Raw genomic sequence first — 20,584 nt, 5'->3', positions numbered from 1 at the left:
GGCGGGTTCAGTTATTCACTGTGCATTCTTAAAAGTGAAGGCGGGTTGCCCCGGCGCAGAGAACCATGGCTGCTCAGTATTTCACTGTGTTCTCAGCTGCTTTGGGATCAGTGCATTCATCGGAATAGGGCGCACTACCCCAGTTTGCAATATCTACTCTTTTTGAAAGGTGCACCACGGTGCAAATAGAGAAAGTACTTCCTATGTACATTACGAGCCCTGGGCGAGAATGGTACCTGAATTTTGACAGAGCCGCAAGGACAGACTAATGACAATGCAGCGTATGCACATTTTTTTTTTAAGTAACATTTCTCTCATATATGCAAATCTTTTTTAAAGTAAAATATCTCTCATATAATGTCCCGCAATGTAGTAAAACCAAAGTATAATGCAGTAGGATACTCGGTAGGCTGGGAATAGAAATAAAAAACAGACGCGGGCCCACCAGCGCACCATGGATCTAAAACCAAACGAGGAAGTCTAATTTTATTTGCTATTTTAGTGATGTTAATGCTGGTGACTGACAATTTGTTATGCTCGCCTGGTACGGCAATAAAAAGGCTTCCCTGAACTTGTCCAATACCCTTGACCGACAGAAGCACAGATACTAGGAATTGAAGCTTCTAAGTCGAGCTGGTGCGCCAGTGCAAACAGCAGGGAGACCCCCGGGGGAAAAGGCCGCCTTGTAAAATTCAATTAGCAAAACGTAAGTGAATTACTCCTCTGAACAAGCCGTCTCTAATGGATATTCTAGAGATAACACTGCTCTTTCTCCTGATACCAGGAGCGGAGCTGTGAAGCCTGTCCTAGAGTTAAGGCGCCACGTGTCACAGACACACCCTGTTATCCCCCACATCCAAAGGTGCCTTAAAACAGCCTCAGGCAAAATCTCCCACAGAGCCCTGCGTCAGGTCTGTAGAACACCAACAGGGCTTCCAGGCACCCTAAGACAGTCCACCAAAGCGCCTCAGCTCCACGTCGGAAATATGAAGCGCTTTATGAAGACAACTGCACGAGAATAGGATACAGCTGTGTGGAGTACTCCTTTATTGGTCAAATTAAACATGCAAGCGTTCCAGAGCTAGATTGTTTACAATATTTTGGAATACAGTTCAGGTGCAACGTATATACTCAGTGTTATGGAAGGAAAGAAGGGTAATTCTTGAATATGGTTTATATGTGGTGTGTAGGTTTTCTGGTCCATGCAGTGTCTGGCCTCCACTATGTCTCTGGGCTTTTAAGGGCCTTTTATTGTCGCAGGTCCTTAAGTATTCTTTGCCCTGATACTCTTCTTGATATCTCGCGCATGGATGGAGAGACTGCCCATTGTTGCAGGGCCTTGCAAACTCTTTGCCCTGATAACCTTCCTAATGTCTTGTGCATGGATGGAGAGACCGCCCATTGTCACAGGTCCTTGCGTACCCTTCGCCCTAACACCCTTCTTAATGTATTCTGCATGGATTGAGAGACCGCCCATTGTCTCAGGGCCTTGGGTACTCTTTGCTCTGATACCCTTCTTAATATACTCGCACACAGACGAAGAGACCACTCATACAGCTCCACCATCCATGGTGTAATCATTCTGCTATTATGCCCATTCGGGTCTTGATTTTCTTCTAGGCAATACTTCTAGACAATATTTGGTATACCATTCAGGTGCAATGTATATATTCAGTGCTAAAGAAGGGTACTTGTTCTCTATTGAATATGGTTTATGTGTCGTGTCTAGGTTTTCTGGTCCATGCAGTGTCTGGCCTCCATTATGTCTCTGGGCTTTTGAGGACCCTTTATTGTCACAGGACCTTAAGTATTCTTTGCCCTGATACAGCACCACCATCCATGGCGCAATCATTATGCCCACTCGGGTTTTGATTCTCTTCTAGGCAGTATCATTTGTAGTGTTAGTTCCTCAGCTCCAGAGAAAGGCAGCCCTTGTCTCTCAGTCCCACTGTCTCCACACTACAGCCTTGAGGTATACGTAGTCCATCAGAAACAAAGGCCAAACCATGATCATCCATAGGTCATCAGTCGTACACTATATATAACCCTGGGTGGTGTATAAACATAGGCACAGCGGGCACTGCACTTGGCAACGAGGCTTTACTCACAAATCCCGCTCTAGATGGACTCACTAATTTATTTACCTTTTACAAAAGGAATGGCCCAGACGAGCATACCCAGGGACTCAAAGGGCCCAGAGTCATAACCTGGCCTGAGAGCCGAGTAAAAATGAAAATAAAGAACTTGGCATATAGTGCCAAAGGGCACTGGCAGGAGCCCATGGGGGCAAAGGGACAAAAGCCAACACACGCCATTGGTTGGCGCGGTGGTGAGGACCAAGGGCACCCATAGGCGGTGGAAGTAGGGATGCGGGGATGCTACAGCACTCCCAAAATAACCATGCTAGAGTTCTAAGGTGGATGAACTATAGAGATGCCTTTAAATCTTATTTTTATTTTGTCACATCTGCGGTGCATTCAAAAACAGAGGTTATATGTTCGGCTATGTCTTTGGATAAATTGCTGCTTATTCTTTTAACATGGAAATTGGAGTTTACTTTTTTTTCTCTGACTGCAACGTGAGAGGATGTTGTACAATGAACTATGTGACAATCGTGCTGATGTGAAAGAAAATATTGCAGGATTTCTAACACACAACAAAGTTTAAATACCTACAAATGAACTGTACAAATATTTCAAAACCTTTAAGCAGTTAAGAAAGCACAAAAGAAGCATTTTTTGTCATTCTAAGTGTGATGGAAACATAGTTTTTCGCAGGATCAATACAAGTCTAGCCAATTTATTTGGTCATGCACAAATGAGAAATATTCGCTAAATCCTGATTTCCTTTTATTATCCTTTGTGCACTATATATCTTTATCAGTAAAACTGAATAGCACAGATTTATCAAGGGCTTGCTTGACCGTTGCATCCTGCAATGCAGCACAAGCCCTAAAGCAAATTTACTATGTGCCATGCTGAGCCACCTTGTGTGCCTCTGTGTGGCATAGTAAATCTGAAGTAACACAAGCAGTGCAAGTTGCTGCCTTGCGTTACTCTACATAGGTGTTTCTATGCATCTACTCATGGTTTCCGGTGCATTCCAAGATTATCTAAGCCTAGTAAACACGGGAATGTATCAAAATGCAACGCCTTCCCAGGTGAGGTGTAACAAGGAGAAATGTCCTCTTCCTATGTATGATGCATTCTGCAGCGCACACAGAAGCAGGGAAATGCCTCTGAGGATTGTTTTTGTGCAGGACGTTATCCCTTCCTGCACAAAACAATCCTGCCTGTAATGCAGGCAACCTTGCACCATGGTGCAGGGGTGCATGCGTTAGTGCTTGGCAGCCACATGTGCACCAGCGCAGAGAGAGAGCAGGAATGCACTATGTGCTAGTCGTTATGGCACATTCCTGCACTCCATTTGACGCAGCGTAGCATGCTGTCTTGCTACATTGCGCTAAATGTTGGTAAATCCAGCCCTTTGTCTTTGAAAATTGGATGGTAATTTTTTATGGAGGATATGTGGGCTGTAAATGACAGTGCACTACTACATCAAGCTGTACTGATATATATTTGCTACAATGTGCTCCAAAATGCACCACCAGCTCCATACCACAGCCTTACCACTCTCTTGTCAAATGGACATGGCTCAGTTGCTACACTTATACTTTGTGTGATGCTTGGATTTTTCACAATCCCCATGAGTTCAAAAATGTTTTATTATCATAAGCATTTGACTATTCAAAAATTTAGTAAAGATAAATAAATGTTAGAAAAGTACACTTATTAATTATAAATAAGTAATTTCATTTTTTATTTATAATAATGAATAAATAAATTACACAAAAATAATGATACAAAATATGTATATATATATATATATAATAATATATAAAATTCTAAATAAAAAAATATTACATTTTTACTCTCTTGAAAGCTTTACTTTGTCTACCCATCACCATATGCAATGTCTCTATCAATCTATCCTCCATCCTCACTCTGACTCATCCCAAACCCATTCTACTACTTTCATCTCCTAAATAACCCTGCCTATGCTCTTACCTCCTCTTCCACATGTAAGTCACCCAAACCTCAGTTTACTACTATGATCTCTCAAACAACCCTACTAAATTCTCCCTCATTTATCTCACCTTTGACTCATCCAAAACCCCTCCTGCTCTATGATCTCCCTAACCCTTTCCACAGACTCTTCCGTCCTCCAACCCCCTTTACTCACCCCAAGCCTCATTCTATTACTATAAACTCCCAATTAACACTTCTGAATTCTTCCCTCTTCTACCCCTCCATTACTCCAGTCAATCCAACCAACAAACTCACATATCCGTGGCTCAAATGAACTGATAATAATACAAAAACTGTAAACATATTTCCCTATACTAATCCACCACTAATTCCTTTTGGGTTCCAGAGTAGCGTGCTACTCGCCGAAAAGTGCTTCGACACCTCGCCAGGGGTACTAAGCGCTATGTAAATCCTATTACAATTATAAATTACAATATGTGGTCTGTTAAAGAAAGGGGGAGTGTCGTTGTAAATTGGGGTGTCAGAAGAGGCAGAGTGGCAGGAATTGCCGGGTTATATGCAACCAGTCTCTTGAATGCCGGAAGATGCCTTGATTATTGGATGGTATTGAAATCTTGAGTCGCAAATAAACTATGGACAAGGAGTTTTGGAACGGTGGATGGGTGTTTTTTCAGGATGAAGCTCACATCTGCCGGTTATAAGACTTATACGTACTTAGAGAGGTCTCAGGGCGCGGAGTACTATGTTCAAGGTGTGATTTTCCTTACATTACTAGATCTCCCCTGTCCCTGGTCTCGTGAGCACCCAAACACATGGGTAAGTCTGGTCTGAGGTTATGTGGTCAGTCACTGTGACTTTCCTTTGGTAGAGCCCATGGGGCGGCCTGGCTTGATGATTTTTCCAAAAATCTGTGTAAGTGTATTCAGAGGGTCGTGTGTTCAGTCTTTGTGGTTTCCCTCTGGCATGGTATGGTTAGTGATTGGAGCAAATCCTGGTGATTCTAATAAAAAGATCACAGCCTGGCAGTGTTGGGCTGAATCTCTTTTTGGGGGATGGTGGTTGAACCTGTTCCTGTAATCTCTGTGCAACATAGACTTTTGAAAGTGCAAGTGTTGGATCGGTTTGTTTTGGCTCCACCACTATGAGGGAGAAATGGCAATATATAGGTAGGTGCATCTGTGGACACTTTAAAGAACTTCATAATTTAGGTCTCTTCTCTACGTTTAATCTGTTCCTGGAAACTTGCTGAAATGTGTTGGATCTCTTGCTGATTGAATATGGATCTATTCTTCATGACTCCAGTAAAATAAAGCACGCTTGGCTGTGTGGTTGTTGGATCTCATCTTATGAAGGAAGCTTGGCAGTGTGGGTGTGGGATTCCACTTAATGATGGGTGTTGGATCTATTCTTGATGACACAATGAAATGAGAGAAGCTTGACAGTGTGGATGCTGGATCTATTCTGGATGACACCAAGAAATGAATGAAGCTTGGCATTGGGTGTAGGATCTCTTCCTTTGATGGATATTGGATCTCTTCTTGATGACACCAAGAAATGAAGGAAAGTTGGCAGCATGGGTGTTGGATCTCTTCCTATGATGGATTTTGGATCTATTCTTGATGACACCAAGAAATGAAGGAAGCTTGGCAGTGTGGGTGTTGGATCTAGTCTTAGTGATGAGTGCTCGATCTATTCTTGATGACACCAAGAAATGAAGGAAGCTTGGAAGCGTGGGTGTTGGATCACCTACGCTTCCAAGCTTCCTTCATAAAATGTTCTTAATATGTTCTTAACGACTTCACTTGAAACAAAGGAAACTTATAAGTATGGACACAAAAGGATGTCCTACTTGTGAGGAGTGTTGGATCTATCCCTGATGATTTTGCCAAATTAATGGAAATGTAGGTGGATGGGTGTCGGATATTTTCCTAGTGATATTTGTTGGAACACTTCCCAGGAAGCTTGGGGCTCTTCTTCATGATGCCGCTAAAGGCTTTACAGATAAACTCTAAATGACCCCTGCTAAAAATAAGGAATCTTTGCACTATGGGTGTTGGATGTCTTTTTCATGATGCCACTAAAATAAGGAAGCTTTGTACTGTGGGTGCTGGATGTCTTCATGATGCCACTAAAACCAAGGAAGCTTGGCAGTCCGTGTGTTGAATCTCTTTTTTGAGATCTGATTTGGATCAGTCATGATGACTCCAGGGAAATGGAGAAGGTGTAGAACCATGCGTGATGGATCTCCTCTTAGGTGTTGGATCTATTTTTTGATGCCTGCACTTTAATGAGAACAGCTTATTAGTGATGTGTATAAGATAATTGGTTAATGGTGTTACTAAAATGGATGAAGCCTAGAAGTGTGGGTGTTGGTGTGGGTGCTTTGTATGGGTGTTGAATCTCTTCTTGGTGATGTGTGCTTTGTATTAGTCTTAGATCTCGTTTTGTTGATGGGTGTTTTGCTTAGGCGTTGGATCTCTTCTTGGTGATGGGTGTTTTGCTTGGGAGTTGGATCTGTTCTTGGTGACGGGTGTTGAATCTCTTTTTGGTGATGGGTGTACGGGTGTTGGATCTCTCCTTGGTGATGGGTGCATGGTACGGGTGTTGGATCTCTTCTTGGTGATAGGTGTTTTGTATGGGTGTTGGATCTCTTCTTAGTGATGGGGGTATGGATGTTGGATCTGTTCTTGGTGATGCATGTTTTGTGCGGGTGTTGGATTGCTTCTTGGTGAAGGGTGCTTTGTACTGGTGTTGGATATCTTCTTAGTGATGGGAGCTCAGTATGGGTGTTAGATCTCTTCTTGGTGAAGGGTGTTTTTTATGAATGTTGGATCTTTTCTTGATGAAGGGTGCTTCGTATGGGTGTTGATTCTCTTAGTGCTGGGAGCTTCGTATGGGTGTTGAATCTCTTAGAGCTGGGAGCTTCGTATGGGTGTTGAATCTCTTCTTAGTGATGGTAGCTTTGTATGGGTGTCAGATCTCTTATTGGTGATGGGTGCATTGTACTGGTTTTGGATCTCTTCTTTGTGGTTGGTGTCGGATTTTTTTTTAATGATTCCTCTTAAATGAAGGCAGCTTGGCAACATGATGTTGATTCTCTTTTCTCTGAAAAAGTGAAGTTTTGCAGCATGGAGTTGGATTGATTTGTGGTGACCCTACAGAAAAGAGAGAAGGCTGGTGCTGTTAACATGGACTTGATCACCACAGTCGACGCCATCGGGATGCTTTTTAAATGCAAGGGCGTCTTTCTGAGTGCACTACTGCCGATGTTTTCTCTGCTGCCTCATGGTGAATTCGCACACTGTGCTAAACTAGTCCATGTCATCCAGCCTGGGCCCCAGGGGTTGACCCTGGAAAGACTAGATTTACAGCTCCCAGGAGCATATGATAAAGGTCTTGTCCCTGGGAACCTGGAGAGCCCATACAGCTGTTTTTACTGCAGATGCAGAAGTCATATAAATTCCAGAAATTGTAAAATTACACTCATTGCCTTCCAGCTCGAAAATAAAAAACTGCACTCTGACCTGCAGTCCCCAGATCATTCCCTAAGCCTCAAACCAAGGGTAGCCAGAGAATTCAGAGGTCAGCAGAGGACTCATACAAATATGGGATATTTTTAATCCTTGGCTCTGGGTCCTCTTATTGGCTCTGGGAGTTTCTGAAGATGCTGTGAAACAAGCCAAATGCACCTTAACATCATCTGTGGACACACAGGCTTTTTCATACTTCTGGAAGGTTCTTCGAGGCGCTGTGCCCCAAAATGACCCGTTTCATGCTTTTTCCTGGATGATGATACAGGTAATGCTTGTACGTGTCAGACTGTTTCCTGATCCTGGTATGAATTGATTTTATATCTACTCTGAAGTGAGAGATTAAAATGAGATGATTTAGGCTTTGTGATTCACCAAGAGTTGTGATGATTCGTTAGTCAAGACTTAAACTCGCGGTGGCTTGAGGGCTAATATTGGTGTTTATAGAAGACTATATGGAACTCTAGTGAATTAATCACATAAACGTAGGAATATCATCCTTAACATGAAACAAAATACCTGAACGTCGTCTCTGCCGCCCTCCCCGCTCTCGGCTGCACTGCAGGCACAGGCTCCCAGCCTGCCACGCGCCAATCATGATGCTGCTCAGATCAGCGTTATGATTGGCTGGAGTGCCCCGGCTGTGCGCTCCAGCGAAGACTGGGAGCACGGGCTTGCTCTCTCCACCTCGGCAACACAGTGCCGGGTTGGAGAGAGCCCTTGTGCACATTTGTGTTTGGCCAGCCCAAGATGGCCGGCCAAACATACATGCACAGTGAGGGTAGTGCTCTGTGCACTCCCCTCACTGCTCGTCACCTCATGGCCTGGCCCCTTTAGAAATAAAAGGATAATAAACGTGTTTATTATCCTTTTGTTTTTAAAGGTTTGCAGCTCCTGCTGCTGGTGGCGGGTGGGGGGGGGGCGACGCCTCTCCGCCCAAGCCGAGGAGCCTCCCCTGCCCAAGACCTTCCAAAGTTTCAACCCACAATAGATCTGTGACAACGATAGGAATCAATACTGACAATGATGTTCAATGGCAGTTCAGCATCATGGATCACTCAATGTCAGTCCATGGTGCTATCTCGTAAGTCCATTATCAGAAAGGGAAGTCAGAGGCAATCCTTGGACATACGCAATGCACTTGTACAGCATATGGCACCTAGTTAATTGATGCATCAAAATGAATTCATTTAAACAAAAGAAGAAACATATATTCTCCTATCAACCAATCTAAGCTCTTGTGCCTGATGGAAAACATAACATAAAGGTTTACACATCAGAATGATGGATAATCAGATATTCCTTAAAGTAATGGTTTCATATTGAGAAATCGCTTTCTGTGGGTTGCAGAAGACCAGTTGATTGTCTTGTGGCTGTTAAAGCTCTGAAGAAGAAACTGGACATGAATTTGTATTATGAAGTTGAAAATTGGGGGATTTTTTTTTCTGTAGTCAGTGTCTTCTGTAGTGAAGATCCTGGCACTGTTTGTGGATGTTTCCCCCTTTCTGAAAGTCATTGGAGCCTCATCCTCACTTCTTGAGCTCCACAAAAGGCCAAAGAGCTAGCTCTTCAAGAAAGCCCACGGGGACCTCATGGCTACAAACCTGCTCAAGCACCTGGATTCCCTCAGAGGTGATTAGTGTGCTATACAAATCGTCATAACAGAACATAACATTGGCTAGATGAAAGTTCATCTGAGTGTCACTGACACAGTAAAAGAATCTCAGGTTAGGATGATACAGAAGTCATAAGGAATAGCTGAACAAAGACGTTAAGCGATCTTATAATGGTAATTAACAGCCCCTGTGAAACCACATCCATCAGCAGAAACCCTCGGCCCCTGCTTGGACCAGCCTTCCTGAAGGTTGTCTTGTTGGGTCTGTTCGGTGGCTAATGTCACCTCACTGTCAACAGGCTCCTGTAAATGGTGGTCTTGTGATGCAATGAGATGGATGGCCAACTTCTAGGAGGCCTTTGCTCTTTATACTGGTTCTCATTGGCCCTGTTTCTTGCACACCGGAGCATGGAAGACTCTCATTGGGTAACCAGTGATCTGTGGCTTGCTGAGAAATTCGTGGGTTTTACAACCTGTTTCTGCAAAATTCAGAAAAATTAGCACATGTGATGGTTTTCAAAGAGGGTCGACTAAATGTAGAGGGAGGCACGTTTTTATATGATCCACTGCAAGATTAATCAACAGCCCTCGTCAGAAAGTTAATTTCCACAGATGATAATGTGTGCAAACGTACATTTAATGAGCCTTTATGCATCGTTGTGAGTGTTTGACTCGTTAGGAGAAAGTGTCAATTAAGTCATTTTCAGCCCTGCGTTGATGCGAAACTATAGTCCTATTTCTATGTTAGTGAAATGGTCACCCTAGATTCTCACTACCAGTAAGGTATAGTATAGCAAGGCCTTACTTAGGTTCTAAATAGCAAGCAGACCGACACATTGCATTAATCTTTTGTTTTCTCCTCTACGTGTAATATAAATATATAACGACCAAATCTCAATGCCATGGTGGCGTACGTCTGTCTCTGACATGCAGCGAGAGACAGTTTTACTCGTATTTAAAATCGTCCATACAGAACATGCAAGCCCTACACTCCATGAAGACACCTCATGATCTCCCCTTACTGGCTGGGTGGCAGTTTGTGTATTTTGTCTCTCATAAGTCCAGTGTCATATGTCACACAGCCTGGATGCCAGTGAGTTAAAATTCAAGGTGGACCCATAGCAGCCCCACCATCACCACATTCAATTGCTGTCCATACTAAACACGACTATACATGACAAAACGTTTCAGTAGCTGCAAGAAGTTATGGCTGATAATACATTTGGTAAGATGTAGAATGCATCAAGGGCTTTTTTCTTGAATTCCCACTAAAATGCATGTGGTCTCTCTCACAATACAACCCTCACACATAATTAGGGCCATTGGAATTATGTGGCAGGGGAGGACCATTTTTTGGAATGGCGGACTAAATTATGCAGCAAGAAAAAGCAAATTATGTAGCGTAATGTGGCACATTTTGTGATAGTATTACTTCAGTATTTTGTCATTTTTACCCATGTTAATGGTGTCTGGGCTAAGGTTTCCCTGTATTAGTACCAATTTGACTCTCAAGTACAGCAGGAAGCAACAGAAAGGTGACCATTCAACCTTGCGAAGGACCTTCTATTGTGCCGCAACATGTGTTGCTGCCTGCGTTCTTAAGTACTTGCACTCCATTTGAGCTACACACATTTTTATTGTTAAAAGCTGCAGGTTATAGAGCATATGACAGATGACTACACAACTCTGATCATGGAACACCTCAACTTCCAGATCAAACCAGACACCAATACCACCATCAGAGGAACCCTGGCAATCAACTCCAAACATGGGCCTCATTGGCCTCTCTCAGCTGGTCACCTCCCCCACGCACAGCGCAGGACACACACCTGACCCCATTTTCTCCACCAAGGTAACAAACTGACCACATCGTCCACTCCACCATCAAGGAACTGCCTGAAGCCCTGACGAGAGCCCCCACCTTCTCCCACTGCAACTGGAGCAAAGTCACTGAAACACCCAGGATCGATGCCCTCAGAGAAGCTAGATCCATCCCTGTGGGCACCCTTGAACGCCGTGTTGAAAAACAACTCCAACTTGATCTCCTCAGCTACCGACACCATCACCCCCCTGAAGAGCACCTCCAACAGCAAGCTCACCAAGCAAGCCAAATGGTTCACCCCAGAACTTCGGACCCTCAAACGTCACTGCAGGAAACTAGAGAGACACTAGCACTCCAACAAGACTCCTCCCAACCTCAACTCCTTCAGGTCCGCCCTCAACAGATACCACCACAAACTCAGGGAGACCAAAAAAGAAGCAGTCAACACCTGCATCGAGACAAGCACCAACCATGCCAGAGAACTCTTCAGCATCGTCAGACAATTCTTCTGCCCCTCTGCCACAGAGAACATGATCCACTCCTCCCAAGCCCAATGCAACACTCTATTGGACTACTTTAATCGAAGGATCGCCGACATCTAAAGCAACTTCGACGCCCAGCCCACCGACCTTGACCACTCCTGCACTCCAACCTACCACTCGCCGCCCCACTAGATCACCGAATGGAAGCAGCTATCCACCGAAGACACCATCTCCATCATGACCTCCATCCACTCCAGATTCCCCAGGGACCCCTGCCCACAAAGCTTCTACAACCTAGGAAGAGAAGTAATCGGAGCCGCCCTCACAGAACTCCTTAACACCTCCATCTCCACAGCCACCATCCCCAGCACCTAGAAGCATGCCGAGGTCAAGCCCCTCCTCAGGAAACCCTCAGCTGACCTTGACGAGCTTAAAAGCTACCACCCCATCTTGCTCCTCCCATTCCCCACCAAAGTCTTGGAAAAGGCCATCAACCTCCAGCTCATGGACTACCTCAAAGACAACAACATGCTGGACCCATCCCACTCCGCCTTCTGGCACAATCACAGCACTGAGACCGCCTTGATCACAGCAACTGATGACATTATATGCCTCCTCGACCTAGGGGGAACAGCGGCCCTCATCCTCCTCGACTTATCATCAGCCTTCGACACCGTCTCCCACCACACTCTTATCACCAGACTTCCCAGCATTGGCATCCAAGACAGGACACTCAACTGGATCTCCTTCCTCTCCGGCTGAACACAGAGGATCCTCCTTCCTCCCTTCCTCTTTGCACCCAAAGACATCATCTGTGATATCCCCCAGAGCTCCTCCCTCAGCCCCACCCCCTTCAACACCTACATGATCCCACTGGCAGACATTGCACGCACCCACGGACTCAACATTGTCTCCTATGCCGATGACACCCAGCTCGTCCTATCCCTCACAGACAATACCGCCACCACATGAACCAACTTCCAAAACACCATGACCGAGATCACCACCTGGATGAGGACCAACTTCCTCAAGCTAAGCTTAGACAAGACAGAGATCCTCATCTTCAGGAACAAACCCTCCCCCGAGATGACACATGGTGGCTCGCCACCCTCGGTTCCCCACCCACACCCACCAAACATGCACGCAACCTCAGGATTATCCCGGCTACCCAACTGACCATGAAGCAACAGAGCAACAGATGCTTCCACATCCTCTGCAAGATTTTCCAATGGATCCCCTTCTCCATCAGGAAAACAGTCACCCAGGGCCTGATCTCCAGCCGACTTGACATGACAAATCGCTCTACACAGGAATCACGAAAACGGCTCATTAACCGCCTCCAGACCACCCAGAACATGGCGGCAAGCCTCGTCCTCAACCTCCCCAGAAAAAACAGCATCACTCCCCACCTCAAGGGCCTCCACTGCTCCCCATCCAGCAAAGATGCCTCTTCCAGCTCAGCCTACACGCATACAAGGCCCTCCACAATGGCAGATCCGCCTACGTCAACAACTGCCTCACATTCCACCAGCCGACCAGAGAACTCCGCTCAGCCTCTCTCGCCCAGGCCCACGTCCCCACATCTGCCGTCATCTCTTTGGAGATCACTCCTTCTCCCACCTCGCAGTCAGGTCCTGGAATGACCTCCCCCTCCATTTGCGCACCTCTCATTCTCTGAAGGCCTTCAGAAGGCAGCTCAAAACTTGGCTTTTCGACCGCCATCTCCAACAGGAAGAGGCCCGCAGCATCCCTCCAATGCCTGGAGACCCCCGCCGGGGTGATAAGTTTTGTGCTCTACAAGACCCTTGATTGATTGATTGATTGATTGATTGATTGGTGAAGGATTATATGGCAAATGCAGCAAATCCATCAATAGGCAGGAAACACCCCTGCTGCAAAATCACATAATTTCCGTGGCTCTGCACACAATTAATGTACATTTTAGAGCTTTGAAGACACCTACCCGAGGTACTACAGAAGTGTGAAAATACATTGTCATACCATATGTACCGATCATTTCTAGCAACAAAAATGTTCAGTAATTTAAACTCCGTTCGCCATACAACTTACAGAGGCAGCTGGGTGGCGAAAAGATGTGTACTACACTGTCTTACATTTCACAGATCTGTATGAATGGCCATTATGGCCAACCTGCCTGATTTACCCATGCATAGTGCGTAAATGGAATCAGCCACCACCGCGCACGGCCATTCGTCCTGTCCCCTCATGAATATTTAGTAGGTAGGCACACTGCCGGCTGCCGCATACTCATTGTCCAGGCTGGAAGGTGGGTGCTCCTATTACTTAAACTCTCAAACATTCCCCGTGCTAATTGTTCTTATAAGGGCGGTGATATTTAACAGACCTGCTTTAATGATGCCGGCACTTAACCAATGCAAAAAAAGGAGAAAAATACACAACGTATGCAGATCCCACACAGTGCATGCGTGCAGCACCTGCTGGGTTAACAAAGACCCATTTATACAGCTCGCAAGATGTGCATACAGAAGTGCACATTGACAATACACAGTGGAGCAGTGCGCTCTCACCAGTCCTCCATGGCACGCTCCAGCTTTGTCATCTTATTGCACCAATGCTCGCATGGCTGTAGCGTCCATTGGTGCAGCAGGTGCAGTGGCACCGAGGCCCAGAGGCCCGAGGGGGCTACTGAGCCCTGATTATTGCTGTATTGCACAGTTCAGGCAGCGGACGGGTGCTGGGGGCCATTTTCATCCTTGCCTGGGGTCCATGACGCACTGGTTAAGCTACATGAACATGTACATGAAAAGAGAGCCTTTGCAATATTAGTACGTTGCACATTTAATCAAACTGCGGTTTCACCAGCGCCTCAGCAGGTGCCCAGTAAATACAAACCATTATGACAAGTGCTGCGCTCAATGACCCCTGACCCCTGTGCAATGGACAGTCACATCGGCTCGTGGCCTTCTCGTCCTTACCTTCAGCAGCCACCCGCTGGCAGTTCCCAAGAAGACGATGGTGTGGTTGTTGACGCTGGACACCGCTACTGACGTCAGCCCGACAGCCCTGAACGCCGGGGTGGCCACCAGGGGCTCCATGATGGCCAATGGATGCTGGAGATGGGCCGCTCCGCAGTCTAACTGCTCCTGCAACAGCTGGAAGGCAGAATCAGGACATTAGTGGGGTCCCAAACGGGTATCTTGAAAAACAGAAATATTCTAGAATCCAGAACCCCACCAGCATTTTGAGTCTGCACCGCAGCTGATCTGGACAACCTCTTTCTGGACACTCATGGTAGTCAGGTACCAAGTCATGCTACCTGCTATAGAGGTTTTCACCCTTTATGACAACATCAAATACATCACCCTAGAGCTAGAGCTCATTGCGGTGATGTCACAAAGGGAAAGAAAGTGATGCGTCTGGTCTAGGTTGGGTGGTAAATTAAAAAACTCACAATTTTAACGATTTCCAGAAGAGATATTAAGGGGCATATTTACAAGAAAGTGGCACATCAGCTATGATATGCCACTTCTTTTGAGTCCCCCCCCTCCATCGTCACCATGGTAGCACCATATTTACAATACAGTGCACTGTGGCGCATGTTAGCACAACAGCGTCAACATTTTTGACGCTATTGTGGTGCATTGGTCGACTAGAGCTAAAAATGATGGCACTAGTCCAGCAATGCATGGGGAGGCCTATTGGAATCAATGGAAGTGTCACTTTGATGCCTGCCTTGGACAAACGTTAAAAATGATGGGAAAAGTGGTGTAGTAAATTTCACTGCATCGTTTTTCTGGGCCTCCTAACGGGGGGCCGCCTTCCTCGCATACATTATGCCTGGTGCCTGCATAATGTGGTGCAAGGGGTTACAAAGTGGCACAATGCTTGCATTGCGCCACTTGTAAATCTGGTGTGGGAAAAAAGGCCTCCTTGATGCCACCTTAGCGTGAAAAAAAATGAAGCTATGGCAGCGCAAAGAGGCGCTAGGGGCTTGTAAATATGCCCCTAAATCCAATGGAGAATTTACCAGCTGAATTTCATATTTAGCATTGCCTTCAGAAATTGAAAAAAAAAAGTTTTAGCCATCTTTAAAATTAGATCAAATGGGCCTGATTCATAAAAGAAAACGTACACTTTTCTCCAAGTTGACTATTTTTTGGCTATTCACAAACTCTGATTGAATAGTAAGTTTACAACTGCAGAAACTTCGCAGTCGGGGTGGAGAACTACGGACATAAAAAGATGGGCAGGCCCATCTTTCTATGAGCGGAGTTCTCCACCCGAATGGAGTCTCTGCAGTCGTAAACTTACTATTAAATCGGAGTTTGTGAATCCCCCCCACAATAGTAAACCTACATAAAAGTGTAAGCTTACCTTTTGAGAGTCAGGCCTGATATCTTCAGAGTAAAGAGTTTCACTACATGGACTCTTTCACCATATCATGGACTTTTCATGCTTTTTCCTTCCTGTTCACAGCCGGATATAGCAACTCTTGTGACACAATGCGCCTGAGAGTTCCCAATCAATGCGATTGCTATTTCTGATGTAGCGAGGCCTCATTCGGAGTTGCCCCTTATTTGGTGTGGTACTTCAACCCTGCTGCCTGGTAAAAACTGACACCAAAAGGTGCAGTTTTTACTGGGTGCGATATTACAGTCTCATTATAAGTTCTGCAGGTTTTGATGGGGACTACCCCCGCACATTGCGAGCTGTAAAACTGAAAAAGTTACAGAATTTATTCAGGCATATTTTGCCAGGGACTTCCAAATGATGTGCAAGGAACCGCTATACATCTTGCAATCCTAAATAGGATGTAAACGGCCATCATTCTGTGGTGCTGGTAACATTGGAGTGTTATCACCAACCCTGTTGGAGCTCCACTGGCTTCCCTCGCTGGCCTGCGCCATCTTTAAAATCAGCTGCCTCACAACTGGCCCCCCTGCCTGACCGGCTGACTCCAGGGTCATCCCAGTATCCAGGCCTAAACTCTGGTCCAATCTTGGGGACAGCTGAAGACACGCCTCTTTTAAGAATATCATGACGTAGGAACAGCCTTCTTCCACTCTCAGGACCCAACTACCCCTCCAATCACAGGATGAATGTAACTTTGTAACACCCACCCTACATAAATATCACATACATGCATAAATACTAAAAAAGATTTTTAGGAATTACCAATTCTGTTGGGATTGGTAATCCTGTGGTGCCTGGGTACATGGAATTCCAAATTGCCCCAGGTAATCGGTATTGTTGTTTCACTGATTCCTGGATGTTATTCTCAATTTTCTGCCCCTTTTCCACCTGCATAATTCAAAAGCTTTAAGCAAGTGAAATGTGAGTGGAAGTGGATGGGCTCAGAAGTACAATACTGATCCAGCCTCTAACCCCTATTACTGACTGAACAAGATAAATCCTAACCTTAGAATGAAGGGTTCCTTCTGAGGATCTTGGAAATTCCTAGTAAATGGGTAACTGGCCAAACCAGGATTGCAAGATGGGTTTTCTTCTGCACCTTCAGGTTTTCCAAGGACATTTTTTCCCTAGTAAATCCAGGAAGAATATGTCCGCAGAAAACAGTCCAAAATATATGAAAAGAAGTTAGGAATGAGTGTGGAAACACCTACAGCCACAGTTAATCTCCATAACTACTGCACCAGGAAATGACCAAACTCTGCGATATCAGGATACCTGGGAATGCCACCACCTTTTTGCGAGTTTCTTTAGTCACGTAATGAGTGCCCCAGTGCTTAAATAGTTGTAGTTCCCACAAACACAAACTGTCCCCTCTTTTTTCAATGATTGGCTGAATTGATGCCAGCATGTGACGTCACATAGGACTCGGAGGCCGCCAGTGGGCCCTTACCCCAACACCGGTCATACACCAACCGACAAGACAATTTTTTGTTTGATGGAAGAAGTATTTATTTTTATATATACTTTCATTAAAAATCATAAACACAATTTATGCAAGTCATCATATGCACATTACTCAAATAAAACATTTCACTGCAAACTTAATAAATATACTGTTATAGATGCTACTTTATCCTTTGTAACCATAGATTATTTTGACAGGATCCCTTCCTGTCCTGAACCTCCTTTGGACCGCACAGGGACTGGTCGTCACCTGTATCCTTAGGGGAGGCGGAATCCCTGCTTCCTCTGTTCCTTGCCCCCATGCTCAGGGTTCCGCCCCCTCTCCAAACACCAATCAACCAAGAGGTGTACCGGGGCGGCCCAGGGCATGAGCCCCGTGACCACCCCAGTGATCTGGGCTCCCTACCCCCAAACAGGTGTGTCCATCCGCAGGTTGGTCCAGGACTTCAGGATCCTATCTCTGTTGTTATACCGGGGCCCCACCCTTGGGGTCCCCTCTGTTGCTTCCGGTTACTTTATTCTCTCTTTCTGCGCCACAAGGGCGACCAGGGCCCCAGGGTCCTACGCCTCCCCACCAGAAAACAAACACTTAGCGAAGAACCACATGTCTGCCATGAATTGGTCAGTACCTGCATCGGATAAATGAACCAAATCTCTATGAAACATTTCAGGTCCTTTCAATTGTCTATGAGGGATGTTCCACAAACGGCCTGGACCAGGGCAAAGCTTTGACATCTCCGCGTTAAGTCGCCTAACTGACACATTGATTGTTCTTGGTTTGATTCCTGGGCCCCATCTTTTCCGCGGCACCATGTGAGACCAGGCGATGGCTGCATTAGGGAATTGCTTAGCAAGCTTTGTTATTTCTAAGAATATTGCCTCTCTGAGGGCTTTACGACCTAAATGTACCAGGTCGTTGCCCCCAAGGTGAATGATGATGAGGTCCGGGGATTGGAGCCCTGCATATCCGCGAGCCAAATCAACCAGCTGCTGCAGCTGTTTAATTCCTTTGCCGCCAACCCCGCACCACCTGAAGGCCACGTCTAAGCTTGTCGCCGGATTCGGTTTACGGAGCTGCTGCAACCGGTACGCCGCCCGACGAGCTAATGAATGCCCCAGTACCCAAACCACACGCGGAGCCATCTACTGCAATAAAGGGAAAATTGTGTGAGAAATGATACAGATTTTTTAGATACACACATAACTACAGATTAGACCAGCTCCGGCCTAACGTAACGCTTATAACAGTTAGACGACCATCTGCCAATGGCCTTAACCTCAGAGATGGGCAAGCCTGCACCCGCAGCTAACGTAGCCGCGCCAATCCTGAACGAGTGAGGGGAGTAACCTAGAGGTTCTATGCCCGCTGCCTTTAGTGATATTTTCATTACCTCTGTAAATTGGTAGCTCGACATACAGTCCCCATTTGAGTGTATGAATAACGCCGTTGATTTTTCTAAAGGGCGCACCTTTAGGTAAGCATCTAGGTTGGCTACAGGACAGATAAGAGACCCCTGCGCTGCCCGAAGAGCAATCCTCGCCCCTTTTCCTGACTGATCAGTCTTTGATTTGCGCAGCAGTATGGTGGCAGAGTTATTATTGATTATTACATCTGGCCACTGGAGACCCCCCGCATGGTCGTTCTTGGATGTACCTAACATTTCCCCAATACGGAAGGCCCCATAGAAGGCCACAGAAAAGGCTGATGTGAATAAGGCAGTCTCAAACGGGGATGAAGTAACTACAGTAACTGCACCCAGCAATTTTTCTAATAATTGGGGGGTTATAGGCCGCCTGGAGTCTACCCTGGGGCCCTCTGCTCTTGACCACCCCACCAGCGCCTGCTTAATAATAAAGGCATTGAGTTTAGAGTCTTGCCCTCTTAGCTTGGCGAAAAAACGGATGGCTGCCAAGTTGGCCTTGGCGCACGAGACAGGTTTACCATTGCTCTTTAAATGTTGCAAAAAGGCACAGATTGCTTCGGATGAAAACCAATCTGAAGAGTTCACTGATTTCAAAAACAGTCTATAATGCATGAAGGCCCTTTCGTATGCCCCCTTCGTTCGTGTCGCCAAAGAAGCCCCTACTAGGGCTGACAGTGCGGGACACCAATCCTCCACAGTGATGTTGGAAACTCTGTCATCCTCTCTGACGCCAGTGGGTGGAACCTCTGAAAATCCTGCATTAATGATCGAGACAAGGCATCAGCCGCATTGTTATTTACCCCAGGAACATGTTTCGCCCGGAATGTGATGTTGAGTTTCAAACATTGCAGCACCAGATACTTAAGTAGTCTCAGCACCCATCTGCAGCTAGCTTTTTGTCTATTGATCGACTCAACGACTGCCATGTTGTCTGACCAAAATACTACTGTCTTGTTTCTCAATGTGTCCTCCCAGACAGAAACCGCTACAATGATGAGAAATAATTCTAAGAATGCTATATTTTTGGTGAGCCCCAACTCAACCCAATCAGTTGGCCAATCCTCCCTGCACCATGCAGAACCTAGGATAACCCCAAAGCCCACACTGCCTGCAGCATCCGTGAATAGGCTAAGAGAAGGGCTGTCGGCAGGGGGATGAAGCCAGATCACCGCCCTGTTAAAGTCTTGTAGTAATGCCTCCCACACTCTCAAATCATCCTTTACTTCAGCAGACAGCCTGGTGTGGTGGTGTTTCTCGGTCAACCCTGCCATAGACCTAGCTATGGATCTGGAAAAAGGACGGGCCATGGGAATGATCCTCAGGGCGAAATTCAATTGACCCACCAGGACTTGCAATTGGTGCAGGGTGACCTTGGTACGGGATAAGACAGTTCTGATGGACCCCCTAAAAACCTGAAGCTTGTCCAGAGGAAGGCGGCACTTCCCCGCTACGGTGTCAATTTCGATGCCCAGAAAAGTGATGCATGTGGACGGGCCTTCTGTTTTTTCTTGGGCTATTGGGACCCCGAATTCCCTGAACATGGTTGTCAGAGACTGCAGGGCCCAAAGGCATTTTTTAGACTCAGGGGGGCCCAAAACTAGGAAATCATCCAAATAATGTATTACATTCGCATGACATGTACGCCTGGTGAAAATCCACTGCAAAGCAGAACTGAACTGTTCAAAATAACTGCAGGACACAATGCACCCCATGGGCATACACTTGTCATAAAAATACTCCCCATTAAATTGGAATCCCAAAAGATGGTAATCTTCAGGGTGCACTGGCAAAAGCCGGAAAGCT

General features: G+C 45.9%; 1 protein-coding gene and 1 long non-coding RNA gene across 2 annotated transcripts in view; one reads left to right on the top strand and one right to left on the bottom strand.

The window, feature by feature from the left end:
- PLXND1 (plexin D1) overlaps window positions 1-20,584 on the bottom strand; it is a 281,158-nt gene that overhangs the window by 184,203 nt on the left and 76,371 nt on the right. The window contains exon 2 of the mRNA XM_069206314.1: window positions 14,456-14,632. Coding sequence (XP_069062415.1) covers window positions 14,456-14,632 — 177 coding nt within the window. The remainder of the gene's footprint in view (window positions 1-14,455; window positions 14,633-20,584) is intronic.
- The window catches only part of LOC138258961 (uncharacterized), a 93,262-nt gene that overhangs the window by 51,899 nt on the left and 20,779 nt on the right, over window positions 1-20,584 (top strand). The window lies entirely within an intron of this gene.

Source organism: Pleurodeles waltl, chromosome 9 (genome assembly GCF_031143425.1).
Source record: "Pleurodeles waltl isolate 20211129_DDA chromosome 9, aPleWal1.hap1.20221129, whole genome shotgun sequence".
Lineage (NCBI taxonomy): Eukaryota > Metazoa > Chordata > Amphibia > Caudata > Salamandridae > Pleurodeles > Pleurodeles waltl.
Note: the sequence above shows the minus strand (reverse complement) of the source record. Positions and strands in the feature narration are given on the sequence as shown.